At 45.4% G+C, this 23,138-nt stretch overlaps 2 protein-coding genes across 2 annotated transcripts; both read right to left on the bottom strand.

The window, feature by feature from the left end:
* Positions 1-3,139: 3,139 nt before the first annotated feature.
* Positions 3,140-6,411, bottom strand: LOC131294395 (uncharacterized). Its single transcript, XM_058322442.1, has 2 exons — positions 6,295-6,411; positions 3,140-4,234 (listed from the first exon to the last, which is right to left on the bottom strand). Exons 1-2 carry the CDS (start codon positions 6,409-6,411, stop codon positions 3,140-3,142), a joined length of 1,212 nt encoding a protein of 403 aa, XP_058178425.1.
* Positions 6,412-13,386: 6,975 nt separating this feature from the next.
* Positions 13,387-23,072, bottom strand: LOC131294394 (pro-resilin-like). Its single transcript, XM_058322441.1, has 3 exons — positions 23,064-23,072; positions 22,566-22,978; positions 13,387-13,885 (listed from the first exon to the last, which is right to left on the bottom strand). The coding sequence occupies exons 1-3, from the start codon at positions 23,070-23,072 to the stop codon at positions 13,387-13,389; spliced, it is 921 nt and encodes a 306-aa protein (XP_058178424.1).
* Positions 23,073-23,138: the final 66 nt, after the last annotated feature.

Below are 23,138 nucleotides of genomic sequence, written 5' to 3'. Positions count from 1 at the left end.
TACTTCAATGCCCCATAGGTTAAGTATTGAGTCAGGTCCTTATGTTTGGAATCAGCCATGCAGAACTAATTCTTCTGGCTGGAGGAATTTATCACACCCAAAAGTCTTCCGTTCAAGTTTTGTCATTGCGAGATTGACAAGTTCCACCACAACAGATCGATGGCATTCCAGTGGGCCAGAAAAAAGAAACAGAATCGAAATGTGACCGAATGTGTCGCCCAGTTTTATCTCCCAGCAAGGTTGTCTGCCAGGACGCTGGCCGCGCCGGGCTTCGCTGTGACATTGTGTTGTCAATTTTTGGAATCCAACACTTCACAAATGCGTGTGTGTCGTTTATCGGTGGGTAGGGATAGACGAGTTTTATGATGTTTACCTTTTTGTTTCCCTCCCGACGGCAAACATTTCGACATCCGATATCGATCGAGCCGGGGAACCTTGAGTGGCATTTGGGATTGTTGTTCGATGGTCTCTGGTCTACTTGCAGACATTACGTCCGCAGAAGGTTCTTTCCGAGGGTCCACCTACTATTATTTCGCGCGCTACCACAAACGTTACCATTCTGCTGGAAGTGGTGACCTCAAAAAAGTCCAGCCACTGGAGCTACATGCCCCGGAATAGCTCCGTTCGGCGTCTCGTGTCACCTTGGCTGAGTCACGTTTTGGCCGGTGCCGCCAAAACACGCAACACACGTTCCAGCCAGATTTGCCAGACTTAAGTTGGGTTCCTTATCCTAGCTGCTCTTACTCCTGTTATTTCTTGCACCAATTCATCCTTCTTCATTCACCACGGTTCGCGGAAAGAAAAATCTTGCCCCGAGTGCAGTGTTCCGCAAGTTACCGTAACGGCCGTAACGTCTGAGTGACCTTGCACATTCGGTTCACTCCACTTTCCCTTCTAAAGTTGGGGCGTGCGAATATCTGGAACTGGAGCATTCGCTCGGCTTAAGTCTGGTGGAGTCAAGGACGGGGAACCGCGGACTGGTAAAACAAAAAGAAAAATGATCCGCCGACTGGACGCCACCACCAGACGAAACCGGAGGTCGTTGGGCCATTATCCAACCGCCAGGAAAGGAGTCCGTTTGTATTGTTTTGGTTTTGTTTGATCGGGAGTTTGAGAACGGGAGGGAGCTGTGCGGAATTTAAACTCTTGGTACAAGTATTCATAAGAAAGCTAGAAAAAAGGGTTGCCCAAAGCAAGCCGATAATCTAAGCTTACATGTGAAGGTTACATCGAGATTACTGGAACTACAGGATGTTGCCAGACTCTTCTGCTGCCGGATCTCCGCTTCAAAATGTAGCTCCAGTTTTTATCCGGCTTCCGAATAACCATAAGTTGACCCTGAGGCATGGCTGATGAAATCAGCACACGAAATTTTGATAACAAAACAGACCTCGGGGTTTGGCGCTGTTTTTTTCCCCGGATCTCCGGTTTCAAAGGGAGCTCCGGTTTTCGTGCGGGTTCTGGTATCGCACAAGTTGACCGTGAGACATGGCCTTTAAAACGGGCCAAATATGACGCAAACGCGTACAAAATTCGAATTACTGTGCAGACGCTAGAGGTAACGCTCTTCTTTTCCGGGGGTCATGTGTTTTTTACCGGTCTCCATTCTCAAAGGTGGGTCCAATTTTGAGTTGGTTCCAAGCAAATCCAAAAATTTTGCCTTTGGGCATGGCTGTTAAAATCAGCTACACGTCATTCATAAGTGCACAGAATTCCTATGCCCATGTCATGAAGGCCCCACTGGTGCCAACGATTAGCCAAAGTACGGAATGATTATTATAACTATTGCGTTTATTTGATTCCATCTTTGACCTGCCACGGTATCCGCGACACTTTGATGCGATAACTCAATCGTTAACCCTGGCACCATAGCTGTCTCCATGATTGTCATATAAAATGTAATGCAAGGAAAGGCGAAGACGCACAAGAAGCACAAGTTATTGACATCATGGTTGACTAGAACTGAAAGTCCCCTGATCGGCAATGTAGACCATTAATGCCAATAATAAGTGGTAGTCTGGAAAGTAGCAATGCGTGCAGCTGCGTTCTCACTCTATGTCAATTTTTTCATTTTAGTAGGCTCTCGACTGCCTGTTCGATTTAGATCCGGCATTGGGTAGTCCTTTCGATGGGTTGTCCAGTGCTTGCTGCCGCGTGTTAATTATAAGGTTATCCGCATAGTCGATCGCGCAGAAAGCGACGGCCATAATTTATCTCCGCATTTTGCGAAGCCCCCACCCCCCCGGAAACGAAGGTCGATCGATCGAGAGACGACTGATCGGTTGGAGTGCGCAAAGAGAGGGATAATTAGACGGACACATTCCGAGGATGGAATGAGCGTGGGGGTGTTCTGGACGGAATGGATCCACTTTCTGCAGTCGTTCCGTTGTGCTTGTGTGGCGTATCCGGTTCGCGGTAGGGTTCGTATGACTCCGTATACCGCACTCTCGGTAAGGGTTGCGTTGATTTGCGTCGGTAGACATGGTAATAGGTGAAGCTAATGGTGTATTTATATGTAGACCTTGTCCAGCGTATACTACTATGATCAGCACTTTGTCCCATTCTGCACTGGAAATTGGATCTCACTTAGCCACATTGTGGGTGCAAGAGATCACCTCAATCGCGCTGCTGGTCGCCATATTGTATGGAAATTATCTACGCTGTAAAAAATGTATTGACTGTTTAGTCCAAGCCATAGATTTAAATTGTTCTCTGATACTCGTTAATTGTATAAGCAAGGTAGGATTACATTTTCCAATCCGTTTTCGACAACTACCCGAAAATCAATCCTGAGGTGTAAACATTTGAATATCATACTTCTTTCTTTCCCTCTGACTCTTGGCAGTTTTTATAACATGTTTATTAAATAGATAACGATCCTAATATTCTAATAAAATCAATGTACTGTTTACAAGCACATACACACAGACTGGTTGGTTCGCGAGCGAATATTAGGTTATGCCCTTTTCTCAGTCCAACTGTCCGTTGGTGTTCGGGCCATAGTTAAATAATGTATCATCCAGTCATACTCCAAGCATACCACTGGTCATCCAAGCGGAACACTCCTTACTACCCTAGGGTGAGAACCCTAAGGGATTTACTATTGCACTATCTGGAACCTGGACATCGAACGAGTCCCTTAGGCGTAGTTCCTCGCGTACACTGGCAAGTTGCGAGTTGGTTGGCGGGACAGCATCGATTGAACCATCCGCAGTGAGGCCCGCTTCTGCTCGTCCGGGTGAAACAGGACGGGACCGGTGCGGGCTTGGCGGGTCGCTTTCGCCTTGAAGTAGCTGGCATAGTCTGGCCTGGTCTGGGGACCGCTGCGGGCGGCGAATTTGTACACGGTTGGCGTGGCGAAGTTCTTCAGACCGGGTGTGGTCAGCGGCTTCAGTAGGTTCTTCTTCGGTTTAGTGTCCACCTGGATGGTGTGCACCTTGGCCTTCTGCAGTGTCACCGGGTGCGACACGTGGTTGCTGTACTGCGCGAACGGCCGGTAGCTATCCTTCGTGTAGTACGGCCCGAGATCGCTCTCGGAGAGCTGCGAAAAGTCGACGTCGGGCGAGATGGGCTTCAGCTTGGACAGGTCGGGCGCCTTCACCTCCTCGATGCGGATGCTTGGCTTGAACAGATCCTGCTCGGCGTCGGCGGCCTCGGAGAAAAAGTTCGACGGGTCGCTGGAAGAGATGTAGTGCTTGTGGCTGTGCTCCGTCTCGACGGTGACGTGCGGCCGCAGCTCGTCGTACGCGTACTGCTTGTAGAGCGTCTTCGGCGGTTCGTAGTGCTTGTACGCTACCAGCGGCTTCTCGAGGTTCACGTGCGGCTTCAGCTCCAGGATCGACGGTATCGGGCGCTTCTTCTCGCTGATCTCCGCGATGTCCTTCTCGCGCTGCGGCAGATCGGAGCTCAGTATCAGATGGTCCTGGCCCTTGCTGAAGTGATTGATCTTCGACTGCGAGTGATGCTCGTCGTAGTGCTGGTGATGCTGGTGGTGCTGGTCGAAGGAAGACGGTTCGTCTCGCACGGGATGTGCGTTCGGGCCGTGCGTTTTCACCACCGCGTTGAACCCGGTCTTCGAGTCGGCCGTATAGTCCACCTCGCGGATCGAACCGTCCGGCTCGACGACGCTGTAGTGTCCTTTGACGATGCCATCGTCACGCGTTTCCCATTGTGACTTTACATCGCCACTGTGAAGATCCTTGACGCCGTAGCTGAAGGAGTACGCAGGATGTGCCTGTAAGAGGTGGAAGAAAGAAAATTAGTAAGAATTTCGGTAAAAGATCAAAATTATTTGTCCGAAACATTTGTCAGATCATTTGCCCAAGATTGTGAAACGATCCTTGGGTTGTGTAGACGAAACAACAAATGTCAAACATGTGCTCTAACAAGCTAATCATAAATCCAATGAAGATACTACTGAACGTTTTGTGGAAAGAAAAAAAGGTGCAGATACAAAATAATTAGACCATGTCACAGATGTACGAGCAAGTGTCGTAGAGTAGCGCGAAAAGAAGGCACGACCGCATGCAGGTGGCAGGCTAAACATGCATAATTAATCACGTGCAAATCACGGCGGAATGCATGTCAATGAGGCACCTGAAAATGTGCCACCCCTGGCGTATCTCGTCGGCGGTACTTGGTCTAATTTAATTCTCCACCGGCTTTGAACCGCCCATTTTTTGCCCCTCGCGTTTTGAGATCGACCGCCGTCGAGCTGCCTTTTGGCGATGCGTTTTCATGCAAATGACACACACACACAGACACGCATACGCACGATTCGCGGAGAGGTGCACATAGCCCCGGTTGCGGTTTGAACGGTTTGCTTGGTTACAATGTTGCGCGTGCCGTAGCACACATCGGATAATAAGAAGTTTATGATAATTTTCTTAATTTGAAAAATATGTTAAATCTAACGCTAATAAAAAGCTTTATTTGTTACGATGCGATAGTGCGTGCGTGCGTGCGTGAGAAGGACACGTCGGATGGAGGGTTTGTTTATGCTCACGGTGTGGAAGATGTTGCGAGGGATGGCAGGGTTCGGTGTTGATTTTATTAGCTGCAGTACGGCATCGACTTGGGTGCTCGTGCACTTGTCTGTGTGTGTGTGTGTGTGTGTGTGTGTGTGTGTGTGTGTGTGTGTGTGTGTGTGTGTGTAAAATTAATAAGACATTTCCTCTTGTTCGATAATTTTGATTAAGTACTGCTACTTTGCTACGGGACGTGCTGTGTTACGTTTAATTAATCAACCGAAGTAGGCGATGATTTTATGTACGTTTCGGCTCACTCCGTTTTTACTAAACGCTAAAAATAAGATACGCACGCGTTCTAAAACCAAACCAGCACACTGGTTTGGCCGGCAAATCTTGACTTGGCAGACCGTGAGCCTTCGATAAGGGTGATTTATTTTTCAGCTACAATTCTTGCTGTTTATTTATGGCGCCAGTGCAAGTCTGTCGAAAAAAGTGGTATGCGGCTTAAAATAAACTTTACAATTTTGCAATGCAAATCCAAACTGCATGCAGACTGGCCGCGGCCATGACGGGATAAGTCGTTGTTACTTATCGCAATCGTTGAGTACCATTCGCAATCCAGTTCGGAGTGAGCTTGCTAATGAGTTTATATTTGGACCGATAAGGTAGCGATATCTTTTGGGAAGCCTTTCGTGGGAAATGAAGTGGAGCTCGGGTTCGCGGAATTGCGTCTCGATTGAGTGGGGTTTTTTGTTTCTCTACCAGCCGGATGATTTTCATTACGATCAACCAGCCTCGAGGGGTAGGCTTCGTTATCGCCACCAGTGTGTTTATACAATCATGCCCACTTTTTGGTGCAAAACAGTTTTTGGGAGATTGAAGCATGTTTGTGAGCACCAAAATTGAACGCTTGAAGGAAAAGCGAATGTCGAGTAGGCTTCATGCACGTAATAATTACTTAACCCGAACGATATCGTTTTGAATCACGAGTTTAATTTTGCATATGGCAGAGTGCATCACCCGGAGCCCGGTCGATTGTAGTTTCATAAGTCAACCCGATAACGACCGCACCGAGGGTAAATCGCATATTTATGCCTCGCTTGACCTCCGCCGGGTGTGGGTTTTGCCGTAAAGTGCCGAATTTATCGATTCCGCCCGGTGGAAGTAACGGCAGCTAATGAGATCGCGCTCTCGGGCAGCGCTAATTACCGCACGGAATGGACTCGGTTAGTGACTCAACGCGCTCGATGAACGTTTGATGAACGGTTATAGGCTGGGGCTCTGGGGCCAAGGTCGATCTAGGTGTTGAGCAATAGTTACTTACATACTCCGGCGCGTAGGCGTGCAGCGAGTCCTTGTAGGAGGCTACCAGGCCGAAGCAACTAGCCGCCAGAATTGCCAGTAGAGAGTGCTGAAAGTAAACGATAAAATAAATTCGCATGAGCTACAGCGTCGGTCGGATTGCATGAGTCAACGTTCTTGATCCTTCGAAACGTGTTTTAAAACACGCGAGAAATTAATGTTTGGACATAATAAAATATTACTGCTATATGCATTGCATTTTCGCTACAAAGTAGGCCACCGATTTTCCCCCAGCATCGTCAAGTAAAGCTATCATTCGGAGGGAGGTCCTTCAGTGTCACTCGTAAAATAGTGTACGACATCGGTTGGCGTTGAAAGAAATTTCATTGATGATTTATTAGCGCCGAACTGCTGTTTCCCATCCAATTAAAATCTAAATTTACTCGCCCCCCCCCCCCCCCCCCCCCCCCCACTCGACTCCTTCGAGCCACCCCGGGGTCTCGCGCTCACAAACCAGAGCAATGCATGCGACAAAACGCACCTATTTCTGTCTTTGGGGCGTTATTAATTTGAACCACTTCGAGCAGCTTTGGGCCTGAGCTCATGGAACGCGCCGAAGAACGCTGTTCATAAATCTTCAATTCGGCATCGTGGCGCGGTTTTCCCAAGCAGTGGGAGAGTGGCCCCGCGCCGCAGACAATCACAGTGGACGGTGACAGTTTGATAAAATATCTGTGTGCCCATCTGTGGGTGCCTTTGATCAGGTTTCGGTGCAGGAAAAGTGCAACATTGCAACTGGCCGGAGCCGCTAAATCATGTTCGTTTTTGGAGCGATACGGATTGGGCCGAGGGCCAAAAATGGGTGCTCCCCACACGTGGGGTGATTGTGTGTGTGTGTGGACGAGGTTAGATGGCCGAAGATGGATTTTTGGGGTGTGTCGCTGTGAACGGAATGACCTGGGGAGGTTTGTGGTAAGTTATGTTTCCATGCTGTTTTACGTGGAACCAAAGTGGTGCTTTGTTATAATTGTTAATCGTAAATATCGTGTAAGTTTTAAGTCGAATAACAACGCAAACTCAGACACTAACAACATTAATGAAACTCATTCGTAAAAGGTGTTGAACCATGTGTAGTTCTTCCTGTAAAGTTGTTTACAAAACCAATCCTTGTTACGATGACACAAATTGTGCAACGTCGCAATGATGCAACCCGTTATGCCATCAAGCGAACCGGGTACAATTTGTCAAGATTTGGCAGCCGGTCCAGGAAGTGTTTAGTACCCGGGAAAAGTTTCCCCCATTTTATTTAAAACGCTTCACTGCGATAGGATGCACGCCCCGGTTTCCCTTCGGCCGTCTGCGTGAAAAGATAATCATCTTACTTCGCCCCGGACCGGTTAACGATTTGCAAACAATCGCGGTTCGAACTGCACGCGGGAACCGGTTGGCCGGAGGGCGTAGTATAGTTCCCGGACTGCGAGCCCCGCCGGATGTGGCTTTCCAGCGCCGGTTTATGGCACCGCTTTCCAATCCGTTGCCTGCATACGCAAACGGTCCGTCCCTGGCCCTGGCGATGGTTTGAAGGAAACGGGTTTTGCAGCACCCCTTCGATGGCCGCATGGGATGGATTAGGGGTGTTTTGTTTCTGCCGTTCGGTCGGTTTTTTTTATTTTCTCCACCCATCCCGCCCGCTTGGGGTGAGTGTGAAGTCCGGTGCATGTGCAATTGTTGGATAACCATCCAAAGGAAAGTAAAACTCAAAACCGGTGCCGGAAGTGCATCGAAACGGACCGGCTGCACACTATCTTGAAGGTGGCAGCCCGTTTGCTAATCTTAAACGTAAATCATACGGACACCGTCGGGTGCATTCGAATGAAGCAAACGATACTTTGTCACGATCGGTTAAGGAGCAGCAGCTAGGGTCGCGTCTGGGAACGAAAAATTCGCCAGCTTCGCCAGGGGAAATTGTGTGGCTTTCGCGAATTAAAATGTTGCATCAGCGGACACCGAGTGGATCGAGCGACTGACAAGTTGATGGGAAGGGGGAGGGGGGACCAGTTCCGGCTTCGGCAGTATGCTGACGAAGTCCCGGACGGAAGGAAACATTTTGCTATGGCAGGGCGTAATTGAAACGCAAACACATAGCGACGTAGGAAGAGATTTATTAAATGTTTATTTTTCAGCAAGTTGTTAACTCGCGGTGACATGACATCTAACGGGCTGGTTGACTTATGGGAAATCACACTGGGAGAATGAATTGATTATTTATTCCAATCGTTCCACAAATATCCATATTCATTTCTATACCATCAAATTCGATTTTGATTCGTTTTCAGTAGCACCTGTCTGTTAAATTACTCCGAAGAGAAATATCTCTTTGTATCGTAATAATTCTCCATTCAGAGATGTCATCTCTTCTGTCAATAATGTATGGTTAAACTGTTTGACAAGTTTATCGTGACTAAATTACCATTTCTTACACCTTTGCCCAGTCATCTTGCATGACAATTATGAAGTTCTCTAACGAATTTGAGTAAAGATTGGCGCGTCACCATTAGCCGGTATGGGCTAAGGTAAGGATACGTAGGTGGCTGGGGTTCCTTGATAGTAGGCGGAAGCAGATGCGCTGCTTTCAAGAGGGACATCCAGAATGGGAGGCGAATTGTGAGAGAAAGAAAGGAAATAAAGTGCGGTGGTCGAAATCAAGAAGGTAGAAAAGAAGCGATAAAAGCTGTGTTCCAAGATGCTCCGAATCACGTCACAGCCATTCAAATGCGTTCAAAGCTCGCTAAACATATGCTAAAATATGCCAATCGCATTCCTACGTCATCGGCGGAACCCATTTCTTGATTTCCTCCACTTTGTTTTTTCGTACGCGCCGAAATGTTGTGTGAATGTTTTCTTGTTTTCGTTTCGTTTCTTCATATTTCATTTCCAGTCAGGCTGAATCATCTTGATGCTTGGATCGAAGACGGGCGTGGATTTGAACTGGTGGAATCGATAGTAACATTCAATCACAAGCACGGAAGAGATGCGCGCGACTATCTGGCATCGTTTTGACGTTTGGTTCAGCTTGATGAAAGGTAATTTGAGAGGAGGGTTTCTGGTGAACGGAAAAGCGATTGATGTGATTTTCAAATGGGCGCCCCACAACAGATGGATCGTGGCAGCGACAGGGCATCAACATCAAGACATTACAGTGGAAGCTTTCAGCTAACGTGATTTATGAATCCTCATCGTTGAATTCATTTGAACACAGTTTTCTCCATACGAAATTCGGTAAACATGCCTTCTAATCTAAATTAACAGCCAATATGGAGCCTTACGCAGCGTACCGACGCGTTTAATTTCCATTCATTATGCGCCGATTATTAAATTTTATGTATTTCTAATCAACACTAATAGGCGCCCTAGACCGTATGCTTGGTGTCCGATGGCTATTGAACATGCACACGCCAGCATAATGCACCCTCCGTACCCTGTGGTACCTCCCCGTAATTCCAGCAGTCGAAATCGATATGTCGTTTGCAGAGGGAAAAACTTCTCACAGTTTCCCATTCGGATTGATCGATCGATTGACCCACTCAATCGAACGAAGTAATCGCTATGATTAGGCCACGATTGAGTGCTAAACGCACGCAATTGAGTGGGGTTGAGGGCGTGAAAATGGCCCGGGGGGCTACGGATTTCCACGATTATCGACCAGTTTTGCGATTTGTCCTTCTGTTTATCTGTGATTCGATGTGTCGATCTCTGTCCATAATCAATCGTCTGTTGTTGATGTGTTTGTTTTTGCGAAAATTTTCTCGTTGTGACATGCACATGAAGGAATGCAACCACAAGAGCCTGACCGTGTCAAACCGCACGCGGGCAGGGCCCATAATTAATTGTTTGAACCCATTACGGTGGCCGCAATGCTTTGCATCCGCAAGAGTTACGGGTTTTGCGATTGGCAAACGCATTATCAACATTCTGGGACACACTGACACACACACACACTCTCTGCGTGCGATCGCGATCTTGACGGCACTTCGGAGCGTGGAAATAATTACAGCTTTCGCGGGGCCGGCACCGAAAAGCTCTGCGCTTGCCATTAAACGATCGATTTATCTACCCCTCCACATCCCCTCGTCGCTCAGTCGTTTCCGCTCCTTGAATTTTTACGAAAGAGGAGGGTTTTTTTCTGCATCGTCGCCGAACGCCGGTTCCAAGCGCATTCTGCCACCCAGCGTGCAGAACACCTCAACCACGACGACGACGGCGACGACAACCACCGGGTAAATGTGGCCGCGTTTGACGAATGTTAGATTAAAATCACATTTAGCATGAAACGAGGTGCAAAACTTGCCAACCATGGAGTGTATACACAGTGTGCGAGGACGGGCATCGGCAACGGTTCTTTCCGGCGATGTGCCTGCCAGGGGAAGGTGGAAAGCTGGAGTTCCTTTGGCAAAGTTGCAGCATCAAGGCACGGTGTGTTGAACTTGCGCCAAAAAGCACAAGTCTGGTGAAATTCCATACAAATGTGGTAGAATAGCTTCCAAGCAAACAGGGACGTTAAATGAAGGAGACTTATCGCACCTTACTTTTGGACAAGCGAAGGATTTTCATCCCAGGGATGTTTGGTTTGCTGTTTGAAAATTACGGACGTTGATAACTAAGAGTTGAGAACGGATTACGTTTTACTTTTCCAACCAAGATGTGTATACATGCTGATGTTTGTATATTTCGTTTTGGCAACACTTAACTCACCTTGAAAAGCAACATTTTCACCAACCAGCCGATTGATGAAAAGCCGTTTGATGCTTGGTTCACTAGAAAGTTTTGGATTTTCACTTGAAATGGTCCTTTTCAGCACATTAGCCCGCGAAAAATCTTTGTCACAAATTTTCAAACCGATTTTCTCACTCTTATCACTTTTCACCAGATAGTTCGATGCACTTCAATTGTGTACTTTAAATTACTTCTCCTCCAACGCACTGCGTAATAGCGGGTCGAATTTTTAAATGGCCACAATTCGCAACTGTTTGTTCACTGCAACGTCTGCACCGTTTGAAGGTCTTTTCGCCAGTCAAGCGGTGTGCATCTTCTTTGCACGTTTATATACACGCCACCAAGCAGCGCCGGTGCCAGTCCACGGTAGGCGCACGTCTGCGAGGTGGAGCAACACAAAAAATAACCACCCCAGCCTGCTCGGCAAACGGTGCAAAGGCACCGAGCGGCTTCGTGCGTTAGTTTTCTTGGGCAAGATCAAGAGCGAAGTTTTCACCGAACGGTATGGTAAAAGCCTTTCTCCCGTCCCGAGCTGGCTGATGTCTTGCTGTCTTTCTCGTGCACCTCGGTTCCACCATCGACTTGGACTCTTTAGTGACATCACGACGGCGATGACAACGACGACGTCGAACGTGGCCACGTTCGGGCCGGATCGGGAGGATGTGCGCAAGCGCGACGGAAACGCCGGGCAAGCGAACAAACGAATGGGCGCGCGCGAACGATCGTAAAGAGCGGCAACTTCCTTCAAGTTGTGCGCCCCCATTGGGAAAAGGTCCTCCCTGAAGGGTTGGAATGGCCCCTCGGTAGGAGAACCATGCCCGCGCACGGATGGAAATGGAAAGTGGAAAACCGGTTCGCGTCGTTCGCAACCATTTTTCCCATCCCTCGCACATCACTTTCCCGGGCGTCTTGCAGCTTCCGTCCGAAAGACGTATATCGTCCAGTGGGATGAATTTCCCTTTCGATCGTGGGGTGCAACATTTTACCGGTTGCGAACGGTTGCTAATGGAACGGGTACCTAATGGTTGATTTCGAAGTTTGTTCAATTGACGAGCAGGACATTATTTTCATTTATTGCGTGGTTCACTGTTCGGTGGAAAGAAATATGGTGCACTTTTCTCTGGTTAATGATGATTGTTTGACACTTTGTGAGGATGAGCAAAAAGAGAAATGCTTTGAGGAGCGCTAGCGAAACTGTGTATTTTCTATGAAACTATACTGGTTATGATTTGATTCATTCCTGAATTTGGTTTGCGTTAATAATATATAATGAATCTATATAATAACAAGCATTTAGTAACCAAAACTAATTACAATAAATAATTAAATTAGCAGTTTGTTGTTAAAGATATGACAAAGAAGCACAATTTCGTCAGTCCAAGGCAAAAGACTTCAATCTCCGATAAAGCGACGAACTCAAACAGAAGAAAGTCTACCACTTCTGAACGATAAAATCCGCATGGAAAAAGCGGGCCCTAGAAACTAGTGCGGCCCTTGCCCCTGCCTCGATGCACTAGGTTTAGGTCGGGGCTAAATTCCCCTCATTCCTGGCCGGCCATATTCGCAAAAAAGGGAAAACGGTCAACCACCATCGGGTCGGTTACCCGGGCGTGCGTAACTGCGGTGACGCAGCCATCGCCGAACTTGCTCGGGGTTGGGGGAAAAAAAGGAAACCTCTCGATCGCGCAGGAACCAGTTTTCCCGGGAGTACACTTTCAAACGGTTCAACGTTTTGCGGGGCAGTGATGCGAGCGTTACGCCGTGGCCAGTTTTTCCGTTGTCTTCCCTTAACCGGGCGAAGGGTTTTGTTTTACCGGAGCTGGTTTTAATTGCTTAATCAGCTGGTCGATTAAACTTAAGCTCCTTCCGAGGGAGGGAGAGGGGTGGTGGAGTGGGACGTGCTTGATTTGATATCATTATCAATGTATGTCGACCGGGTTGCTCGAACGGTCAGTTTCTTGGCGGTGCGCAAAAGACCTCAAACAGGACAAGGGAAACCTTGACCAGTTACGTGTCATCTCATGATTTATACATGTGTTAATTTTTCAAACATAAGAAAGCAGGGTTTCTGTTGAAGCCAAGATGATCGATACACTGAGACAAAAATGTACAGATGGACGTTCTTTCGCTAGACGTCGTCTCAAGCTGTTAGCATCAACGGCAGAAAACTGGTATATTTTCTAACACACGCTATGTTCAGCGCAATTGCCTACATTTAGGCTTGTTTATTTTCAGTCGAGTAAGTAAGTCGAGTACTTTAAAAATTTCGACAGAAAGCAGATTTCTAAGTAAAAGTGAATAAATAAAATATAATAGAAGGTTTCCTGCATTTTCTTCAACCTCACAAATGTTGATTGATGTTGCTGTAGCTATATCCGGCCGCTTCCTCATAGCCTCCACCGGAGATTCCGTGCTCCGTCTTGTACACCTGCGGGTGGTGCGCGTGTCCTACGCGCTTCACGTGCGCCTGGAATCCGTTGTGCTTGTCCGAGGAGTACTCCACCACCCGCTTCGTACCATCGGCATCGTACAGCGTGTAGCCACCCTTCACCACGTCGCCATCACGGATCTCCCACTGGCTCTTGTGGTCCCCGGTGTGCGCATCCTGTACTCCGTAGTCGTACTTGTACTTCGGGTACGTATAGTAGTCACTGTGGTCGTATCCATTTTCTGGGTACGCCTGCGCATCCTGCGATGACTTGTAGCCGATCAGACCGGCCTCGCTGTAACCGGACCCGATACCCGACGATTGGTACGAGTCGATGGCGTTCGCCCCGTTGCCGAAATACTGCGACGAATGTTTGGTGAGTATTTTGTATCCATTACCGGCGACGTACGCACTGCCCGTGGCCACCAACATAAGCACCACCGTAGGAACCTAGAAGACAGACACGATGTTATTCGTTTTCCACTTGCACCGCACGGTTTTCACTCTTGTCGGTTGATTCGTTTCTCTTTACCGAAATCATATTCATCTTGGATATATTTAGATCACACAGGACAAACGAATAAACTTTGTTTTGATTGATTCAACTCAAAGAGCAGAGACTGACTGATACCGTTCTGAGACATTGGCTTAAGTATATATACTGTTCTGAAAAACGTGCGCCCCTACCATCTGTGAAACAGATCACCCTAAACACACATCCCTCGGCAAGGGATTTCACTTTGCGTGAGAATTGTTTTCCCATCTTGGTTACACCTCAACCGGCGCAAAGAGAATCATGTCCGGAAAATTGGCAATTCTTCGCGGGTTCTGTCCCATCCATGTGAGTTCCAGCTATCGTGCCGCCAGGTGTCATACCCACGATGTATTGCAAACCGGTCGCACACGCATTGTATTTAAAATTTAGCCGAACACACACAATCGAAGGCCAGCGTGTGGACGGGAGCCTTTTTCTATGGGAAATTGCAGAAAGTGAGAACGAGTTCGTCTTGCGTGGTGCGTGTGCAGCAAACTCCGGTTGCAGCGTTCAAGGCACGAGATGGAGGCGTATGCAATTATTGTTCTTTGGCTGGTTTCGCTATGCCGAAACTGGAGCACAATAGTGCCAATGCAAACGAATGCAACTCAGGGAAACGAATCGGAGAGTGGGAGTGAGAGAGGGGCACACAAGATGTGGAATTTTTTGGGGGTGCTTTGCTGCCTTACGTACCACTCGGCTTGCTAATAACTTTATCGTTTGCCCCGCGTAGCCGGGTAACTGCGCTGCGTGACTAATTTATGAAAGTGACCGAAAAAATGGACAAATTTGAAGGTGGAGTAAGTTGATTTTGGACGTAATATTGTTCGGTTTGGGTGGGAAATTATAATCCATTCAAAGCGGTAGCGAAAAGTAGTCGTAAAAGAGGAAGGAAAATGCCAATAACTTTGTTGATTGGGTGCTATTAGCTCATTTATGTTCGACTAATTGATTATTTTCAAGTTTTCCAAAGTGTTTGCCAAAATGATCCCTATTTTTAAATAACCGTAGATTTAATTATTATTGTGCAATGGAAGAAAACATTTGAATTCATTTTGGCACCTTAACTGACGTGAATAAATTCCTTTTATACCTTGTTTAATCACTTTGTCGTTACACAACATGAGTTTGCTTACAGTTTTTCGATTGCCTCTATTATCACTTTGTGGAAAACGTTCCATCCCAAGGTGTGCCGATGAAAAACAACCAATTTCAATTGGCACCGATTTGGCATCGATTTGTTTTCCGCATGGTGGGAACCCTCATCTGAGATCGCTACCCATCTGCACTGACATTTCCACTGTTATCGACCGTTTAATGAGACGATCCATGAATGGGTTGTTTCACGTTGCGTAGATTTTTTCCGCCTTCGTCTGCAATTGTCGTTGCGCATACCCGTCTCGTCGTTTGGGCCGCCCATCTCCAATCGTTTTGTCGAGCGCGATCTTTACCGCGGATCCCCGGCAATAGAGAAAATGAATGATGAAGTGCAAACGATTTCACAAATGGTTCGATTTGCTCGTCGGTCTGTTTCATTTCCAGTCAAAACGGTACCCTTCAGCTCGTGGAGGTGTAAATTGGCACCGTTTCGAACGCCGAGCTCATCACCAAAGGTTCGCCTACGCCTTTACATCGTTTCACCTTCATCAGGTGCGTGTGATCTTTTTGGCGCAACCAGCGTACGTAAATTACGAACCTAAAGCCACACCACCCTCCACTGGGTCGATAGGTTTTGCAGTCCAACATTAGACAGCATCTAAAAAGGGGAGCCTCAAACTAATACAGATTCTGCGTGGGATTTTTCTTATGATACATATGTGTCTTCGTGCTCGGATCAACTGCGAATGCGTTGCGATGCTTTAGTTTTGTTTTGGAGAGTTTTCGAGGGCTTTCCGTTCGCTTAGCGGGGAGAAGAAAAAATGAAAGGGGCACGAAACAATGAAACGTCAATTACTTCATCGGTGAAGTGAACCAGAGTCTAGTGGCCCGGGGGGCGCCAGGAAACGAACCGGTTTGGATTAAACGATCTCTTGTACAGCCATAGAGCACAAGGCACGTGGCACGTCCACCGTCGAGCACCAATTAGGAGGAAATCCGTGTTAAGCTTCTTACGGTGGATGGCTTATGGCCGGTTTATGACCGGTGCATGAAAATTGGAACAATATAGCTGACCGCGGGGGCCATGCTGTATTTTTGTTGTTCGTGTTAGGTTTTTTGGATGATTTCGGCCCTTTGAGCTATGTAACATTTTTTCTGTGCAGCACTTCGAATGAGTGAACATGATCACTCAGTAGTGTTATTGTATCCACGTTTCCTAAGACGAAATTTGTTTTTTTAAATGCTTTAAGAAAATATTAGGTCTGCAATTAAGTTCTCGCTGTTTGTCAAAAAATATCGCTTGTAATGACAGTTGGCCGATATTGGCGTATCTGAATCGCCATAATTTTACCTTAGACATATAGTGAACAAACTGTCTTATCAGATTGGTGATTTAATTGTTGCATAATATAGTTATACAAGCTGACCCAACGAACTTCGCCTCGTCAAATTTTAATAACCAGCTAATTTTGAAATAACAAAGCATTGGAACTCAAAGGAAGTCCCTTATGTTCGTTGATGTCGACACATATCAATAGCAGATCCATCTTTAGGACACGGCATATCAGGCAAATCCAAAGAATGTTATAAAATTCTGCTAAACGATTCTTGACTTAGTCTTCACTTATATCACGATCAAACAATTTATATGAGAGCAATGGTCCAATGGCATCAGTTTTTAAAGGCAGCTAACGGCTGCACGCGCATTCAACCATTCGTAGTTTCGATACTATGCGCAAAGTTTAGATAAAGATTTGTAATGAGTTCAATTTTCGATGAAGTGTATTGCAAAATAGCAACACTCACGTTACAATCCACGATCCAGTACAGATTTAACTCTACAATTCTAATTTTCATTTGTAATTTTTGAACTTTTCGTTTTCCTAATTTTTGTTTGGCCCAAAAGGAACAATTGATCCCACAACATCGTTAAGATTGAGTCTCTTAGTTTTAGTTGTAAATTGTATATTTGATTATATTATGGAAAAAACCGTTTTTACAATTCTTCCCATTTTCTGGATTTTCCTTAAATAATTTCACATTTTTTCTAACTCTTCCTTGGTTAAAAAGGAACATCATCCCATGACATCTTCAAGATTGGCTCAGCCGATTTTAAATATTAGCGTTACAAACAAAGAAACATTAATTTTTATATGATTTTTCGTATGAAAAAAGCCCTTTTTCGAGTTTTCTAGTTTTCTTCCTTTTTCTTAGAAATTTAAAAAAATATTCACCCTTATAAATTCATAATTGAGTCAAAAGAAATCAACCACCAGCAGGCTTCGTACGAATTAGTCCAGTCGTTATTCAGTATCCGTTATAGAAATTTTTTTTATATGGAAAAAGCCGTTTTTACAAATTTTCGAATTTTCCGGCTTTTTCTTGAGAATTTTCAAATTTTCTTTTTTGCTAAACCTTTCTAAGGTGAGAGGAACAAACTATACAAAGATTGGTCGTACCAATGATAATGATTCCAGCCGATTTTAGCATTCATTTTTATAGATATTGATAATTACTTTTATGGAAAAATTATTTTTATCGAGTTTTTTTTTTATATTTTCTGGCTTTTCCTTGAAAATTTTCAAACTTTCCATTTTTCTAAACCTTAGTTGGACCAAAAGGAATAAGCCATAAGAAGACTTCGTAGTAAAAAGTCCAACCATTTTTTAGTTTTCGTTAGAGAAGGTAAATTATTTTTTTTATATGGAAAAAAGCCGTTTTTACCGAATTTTCCCATTTTCCGGCTTTTCCTTGGGAATTTTCAAATTCTCTTTTTTCCTAAACCTTCCTTGGGTAAGAAGGAACAAATCATATAAAGACGTCATCAAGATTGGTTCAGCCGATTTTGAGTTTTAGCATCACGAACATACAAACATTCATTTTTATAGATATAGAGATTATCTGGAAAATGTCGAATTTCGAGCCGAACTATCATCGAAATTTGCGGGAAGTGCTACTTTTCTTCTTCAATTCGAAGAAAACAGCTGCTGCAGCGTTTCGGGAACTGCAACAAGTTTACGGAGACGATACTATTAGTAAAACTACGTACCGTGGTTGGTTTGGGCGCTTTAAAAATGGCGAATTCGATGTTAACGACCGTCAGCGTCAAGGAGATCGCCATGCTTCAGCTACTTGGTCGACGAACGGATACAAACGAACTCCTACAACCCATCAACACCGTCACTGAAGAACGTTATCGAACACAACTGATGCAATTGAGCCAAATTTTAAAAGAAAAACGACCTCAATTCGCGTAGAGGCACGACAATGTCATTCTCCTGCGCGACAACGCTCGGCCTCACGTTGCTAGAACAGTGAAAACTTATCTGGAAACGCTGAAATAGGATGTTATATACCTCACCGGCTGTATTCACCAAACCAAGCCTCATCATAATTTAACCGGTGCCGGTTCTTGACACATGATCTGAGTGAACAAGAATTCCCAAACACTTGCAGACTTACTTGCAGACCTAATAATTCTGGAATTTTTCATTGTGTGGAATGTTTTGAAGAAAGATTGCTAACTTTTTCCATCTCAATCGTTGATCGACTTATACACTGGTTGGATTAAATTGTCCATGCCTTGCCATATCTTGTACGGTGGATGTGCAGCAGTTTTGCACATTTCTCACGCTCACCAACCCCCTTCCTTTTGGGGTAAGCTGCATTTCGTCGGGTGCAAAATTTTGTTTCTCGTGGTCCCATCGTGAGTGGCCATTTTTTCTCCCTCCTGGCGGTTTTGCGTGCCCTCCCGGGGTACAATTTTCGCCGGCTGGTGGATGGATGCATCGGTTCCGCGTCGCAAATCGATCGCAACTGAACGCTAATTAAATTACTTGCAAACCGTGCACCGCCTGCCGAAACACTGCGGGACCTTTCTCCCGCGGGGCGTGAAGGGTGATTGAGTGCTCTCGCTCGCCGGACTGGTTTAGATTCAATTTCTTTCGTTCGGTATATTTTTTGTACTTCTTTTTATGTAACCGGCGTTTGGAGCCGCCGAGCGTCAACCTTGTGCGAAGGCCCGGGCAAATCGGGAAGCCTGACGGCTTAATGCCGGGGAGTTGCTTGGTACGATCTACTAGCGATCAGCCACTGTTCCCAGCTCTTTCGGGCTTTCCGCTTTAAAACTCTCTTTTTAAAATGTCGTATATAAACTGGTGCAAGTGCGGTAGTCAGCATCATTCCATCAATAGCTTTCGAACAATAGACAACGAGTTTTGGTAGTAAGCAAGTGTTGAGTGGTGCAGGATATTTCTCTCGAAGTGCAATGTTCCGAGTGAGTATGAAAACAGTGTACACGCCCAAAACTGTGAGCAAAGTTTGTGTGTGAGTGTTTAAGTTTTAACGTTATCCATTTTTATCCTCTGAACGCTCGACAGTTTGTTAGCTGTTTTGTGTTGGTAGCTGTTGCAACGGCCGCCTATGCACCTTCCGGTAAAGGATACCCGAGCACCAAGGTTGCTGCAAGGAAGATTTTCCATCATGCACCGGTTGAGGATGAGGCTAAGCCGGAACCGGAACACCACCACCACCACCACAAGGAGGAGGAGCACGATCATTTTGTTGATTTTTATGCCCCGATTAACTACAAGTTCGAGTATGGCGTGAAGGATCCGCACACCGGTGACCACAAGACGCACTGGGAGGAACGCGACGGGGAGGTGGTTCGCGGGGCCTACACCATTCTTGATGCGGACGGCAGCTCGCGCCTGGTCGAGTACACGGCCGATCCGCATCACGGGTTCAACGCGGTGGTGAAGAAGATTGAACACCCGCACGTCCCGGTGAAGGAGCATGTGCACGAGGAGCACAAGGAGCATCACCACGAGCCCCAGAAGCACCACCTTTTCGAGCCCCAGCAGGAGCAGCAGCAGCATCATCATCATCAGCATGACTATCATCAGGCAAACGAGCATCAGGAGCAGCAGCATCACCAACAACACCAGCAGCATGTGGTTCACGAGCACCACGGTTACGGACACGGAAAGAGCTTCCAATGAACGTTGTACCTTCCAACCTGCAGCCAACTGTCCTTCGTACCTGACCGAGTGGTTGTAGTTTGTTCATCACGTATTATACGATCATGCACAGTGGTTTCATAATACAACCAAAGACTGTCATTCCACAACGATGGCGCATATTTGCTTTAGATTCGTCTCCAGAGGGAGATTGGGAAAGAAAATTGGGAACGGCTGAGGTTTTTTTTCAGTAATGGACGATAACAACAGCTGATTGGTGGAATTTAAATATTCCGTTATTCATAGTAAGCACAAGAACACGAACTACTTTCAATGTTAGAAGCAGAAGTAGTTTGAAGCACTAAAATGTCGAAACTTATAAATTGAAACATAATAACATGTTTTGTTGAATTTTCGACTTGTCTTATTTACGTAACAAAAGACAGTTTTCGTAAAGCTTGATCTGAAATGTGGGAAAATTTCGTATTGTGACAATAGTGAGCCAATAATCTTCCAAGGGCTTTTTTTCCCTGTTCTATGACTGAATTGATAAAATTAATTAGAATACATTTATAGTCACAGCTGTATCGTTTAAATAATCATATTATTTATGGGCTAAGAAAACTAACAACTTTAAATTCTGATAAATGTTTATGGTTCCAGGTATTACCACACGAGTACGACGATTTATTATTATTTATGTGGCACGACATCCCCTAGTGGGACAAGGCCTCTCTCCGAAGAGAGTTTGAGTACGAAGAAGAGAGTACGACGATTTATGTTTATGTTTATTGCAAAATGGAGGCAAACCGGACTTAAAATCTATTTTTTATTGCTTTAGGAGAGTGGTTTAGTAAAATTGGGTTAAAAATAAATCTTGTAGAATTCCGGTTCCCTTGTTGTAAATGAAAAATTTCTAAAGTCTTTTAAGCCACCTTTAAATGGAGGAAACCAGTTCGACTGGTATTGTATGGGTGTACTCTTTGCGTAAAAGTTGAAGTGTGGGTAAGAGGACACACAATATTACAACAGTACAAAATGCGAAAATACCTGTTGACACAGGGAGTAGAGAGGCTCTCGGGTGTCACCCTCATCAGTTGGTTGTCAAATTCACGCGCAGAAAGTTGGGTTATGAAATTAGTGCGCGTAGTGAACGGTAGCGATGGAGGTGGAAAAAGTTTTCCTATTCGTGGTGTTACTTTTCGTTGTACCGGGTTGGAGCGTAAATGAAACATTCTTAAATAACTTTTCTACCAAATTACATGAGCTCGAAGCATTTATGAAACATTATAACGACAAACTAGAAGTAACAGCTGAAATAATTGAGAAAGCCGCGGCATCAATCAGAGAACGAGACAAAAATAACCATAATAATCCTGATGAAGTGTCACTGCTGGCTGGGCTGAAAAAGATAGAGTCTGAAATAGAAAAAAAGCTTACCACAATGCAGACTCTCGTGCAACAACGACTGGACTCATTTGAGTCCAGGATGGAGGAGAATTTAATGCATATAGAGTCCTATGTAGAAAGAAGACTAACTTCGCTAACGAATGATGTAAAAACCCAGTTTGCTTCGCATGAGAAAACTTGTGTTTTGAAAAAGTGCCATGTGAAAATAAGTGTATGTGAACCACAGGGCGAACGAAGTGAAAAAGTGAAACGGCACAAGGATCAAACCCCAATGCGACGTGCTAGAGGAAAGAGAATAGTAAACCATACCGAAAACGTTTGTCGACGGCAAGCTGCAAACATTATGAGCTTCCTGAAAAATGAGATGATTCCAAAACTCAATCGCCTGGAATACGTTGTGAAACAAAACTCTGAAAAGTACAGTGAAGATGTAATAAGGCTTGTCGAAGAAAGAACAAGTAGTTTGGAGGATATCATGACCTCTACCGGCTACTGTCGAGTTAGCGAAATAGACACTACGCTTTGTGAGAGTGATTGTTACGACGGGCTCGATGGGTCAGGTTTTACCGGTTCGTGAACGCACACTGCAGTATGTTTTGTTCAAAGTCCATCCTCTTTTAATGTCATTTTTTTGTTTTTGAAATACGCGGTGAGTCTAGTTCACAATTTAGGAGCTTTAAAATGTACAAGCATTTCCTCTTATCTTTTAAACTTCCTAGAAGACGATCTTTGGAACTTGCAATGGACAAATAATGTTGACGTACTTGGGTAATGTAACATAACATTCGAAATTGCTTTATTCTATTTCTGTGGCTGGTATGTAAATGTTTTTTGCTTCCTATTTCAGGAGCTCCGGATTTCGGATTTGATGAACTTTCGAACAACTCCCATGATTCGATGCGCTGCACGAATAATCTTTATATTAAGCTTTCGTCTTTAACCTTTAAGCTTTAACGTCTTTAAATAAAATAACAAAAGGAAAAGGATGATTTAAACATGCGATTTGCAAGAAAAACAACAGATTTATTCAGGAACAACTAACCGGCAGTGATCATTAAACGACGTGCAAACTATAGTCAATTTAAAAATGCTGATCCAGCTTGCTGTAGCTGTAGCCAGCGCCATGATGACCATAGTGGCCTCCCTGATATCCACCATAGTGACCACCGTGGTGTCCATACACTTCCGGATGGTGGGCATGTCCGACTCGCTTCACATGAGCCTGGAATCCGTTGTGCTTGTCCGAGGAGTACTCGACCACTCGCTCGGTTCCATCAGCTTCGTGGAGGGTGTAGGCTCCCTTAACGACGTCTCCATCCCGATGTTCCCACTGGCTCTTGTGGTCTCCGGTATGGGGGTCTTTCACGCCATACTCGAACTTGTAGCTCGGATGCGAATAGTAATCCTGATGGTCATGATGATCCACACCGTATCCGTAACCAGCTCCACCCCAATAGTGCGCCGAGGCAGCAACAGCCAGGCAAACGACGGACAGGATGATGATCTATCAATTTAATGGAGAATCGGTCATTTAACATTAGGTAACTTCTCGATTAAATGACTCATAAGATATGTTTAATTTTACTTACTTTGAACATTGTTGAAGGCGTTTTTAGCTGCTTTGGCACCTGTTGGCTAGAACACTTGACCGCTGAATGATGTCC

The sequence above is a fragment of the Anopheles ziemanni genome, chromosome 2 (assembly GCF_943734765.1).
Source record: "Anopheles ziemanni chromosome 2, idAnoZiCoDA_A2_x.2, whole genome shotgun sequence".
Lineage (NCBI taxonomy): Eukaryota > Metazoa > Arthropoda > Insecta > Diptera > Culicidae > Anopheles > Anopheles ziemanni.
The sequence above is the reverse complement of the archived record's forward strand: the minus strand, read 5'-3'. Positions and strand labels throughout refer to the sequence as shown.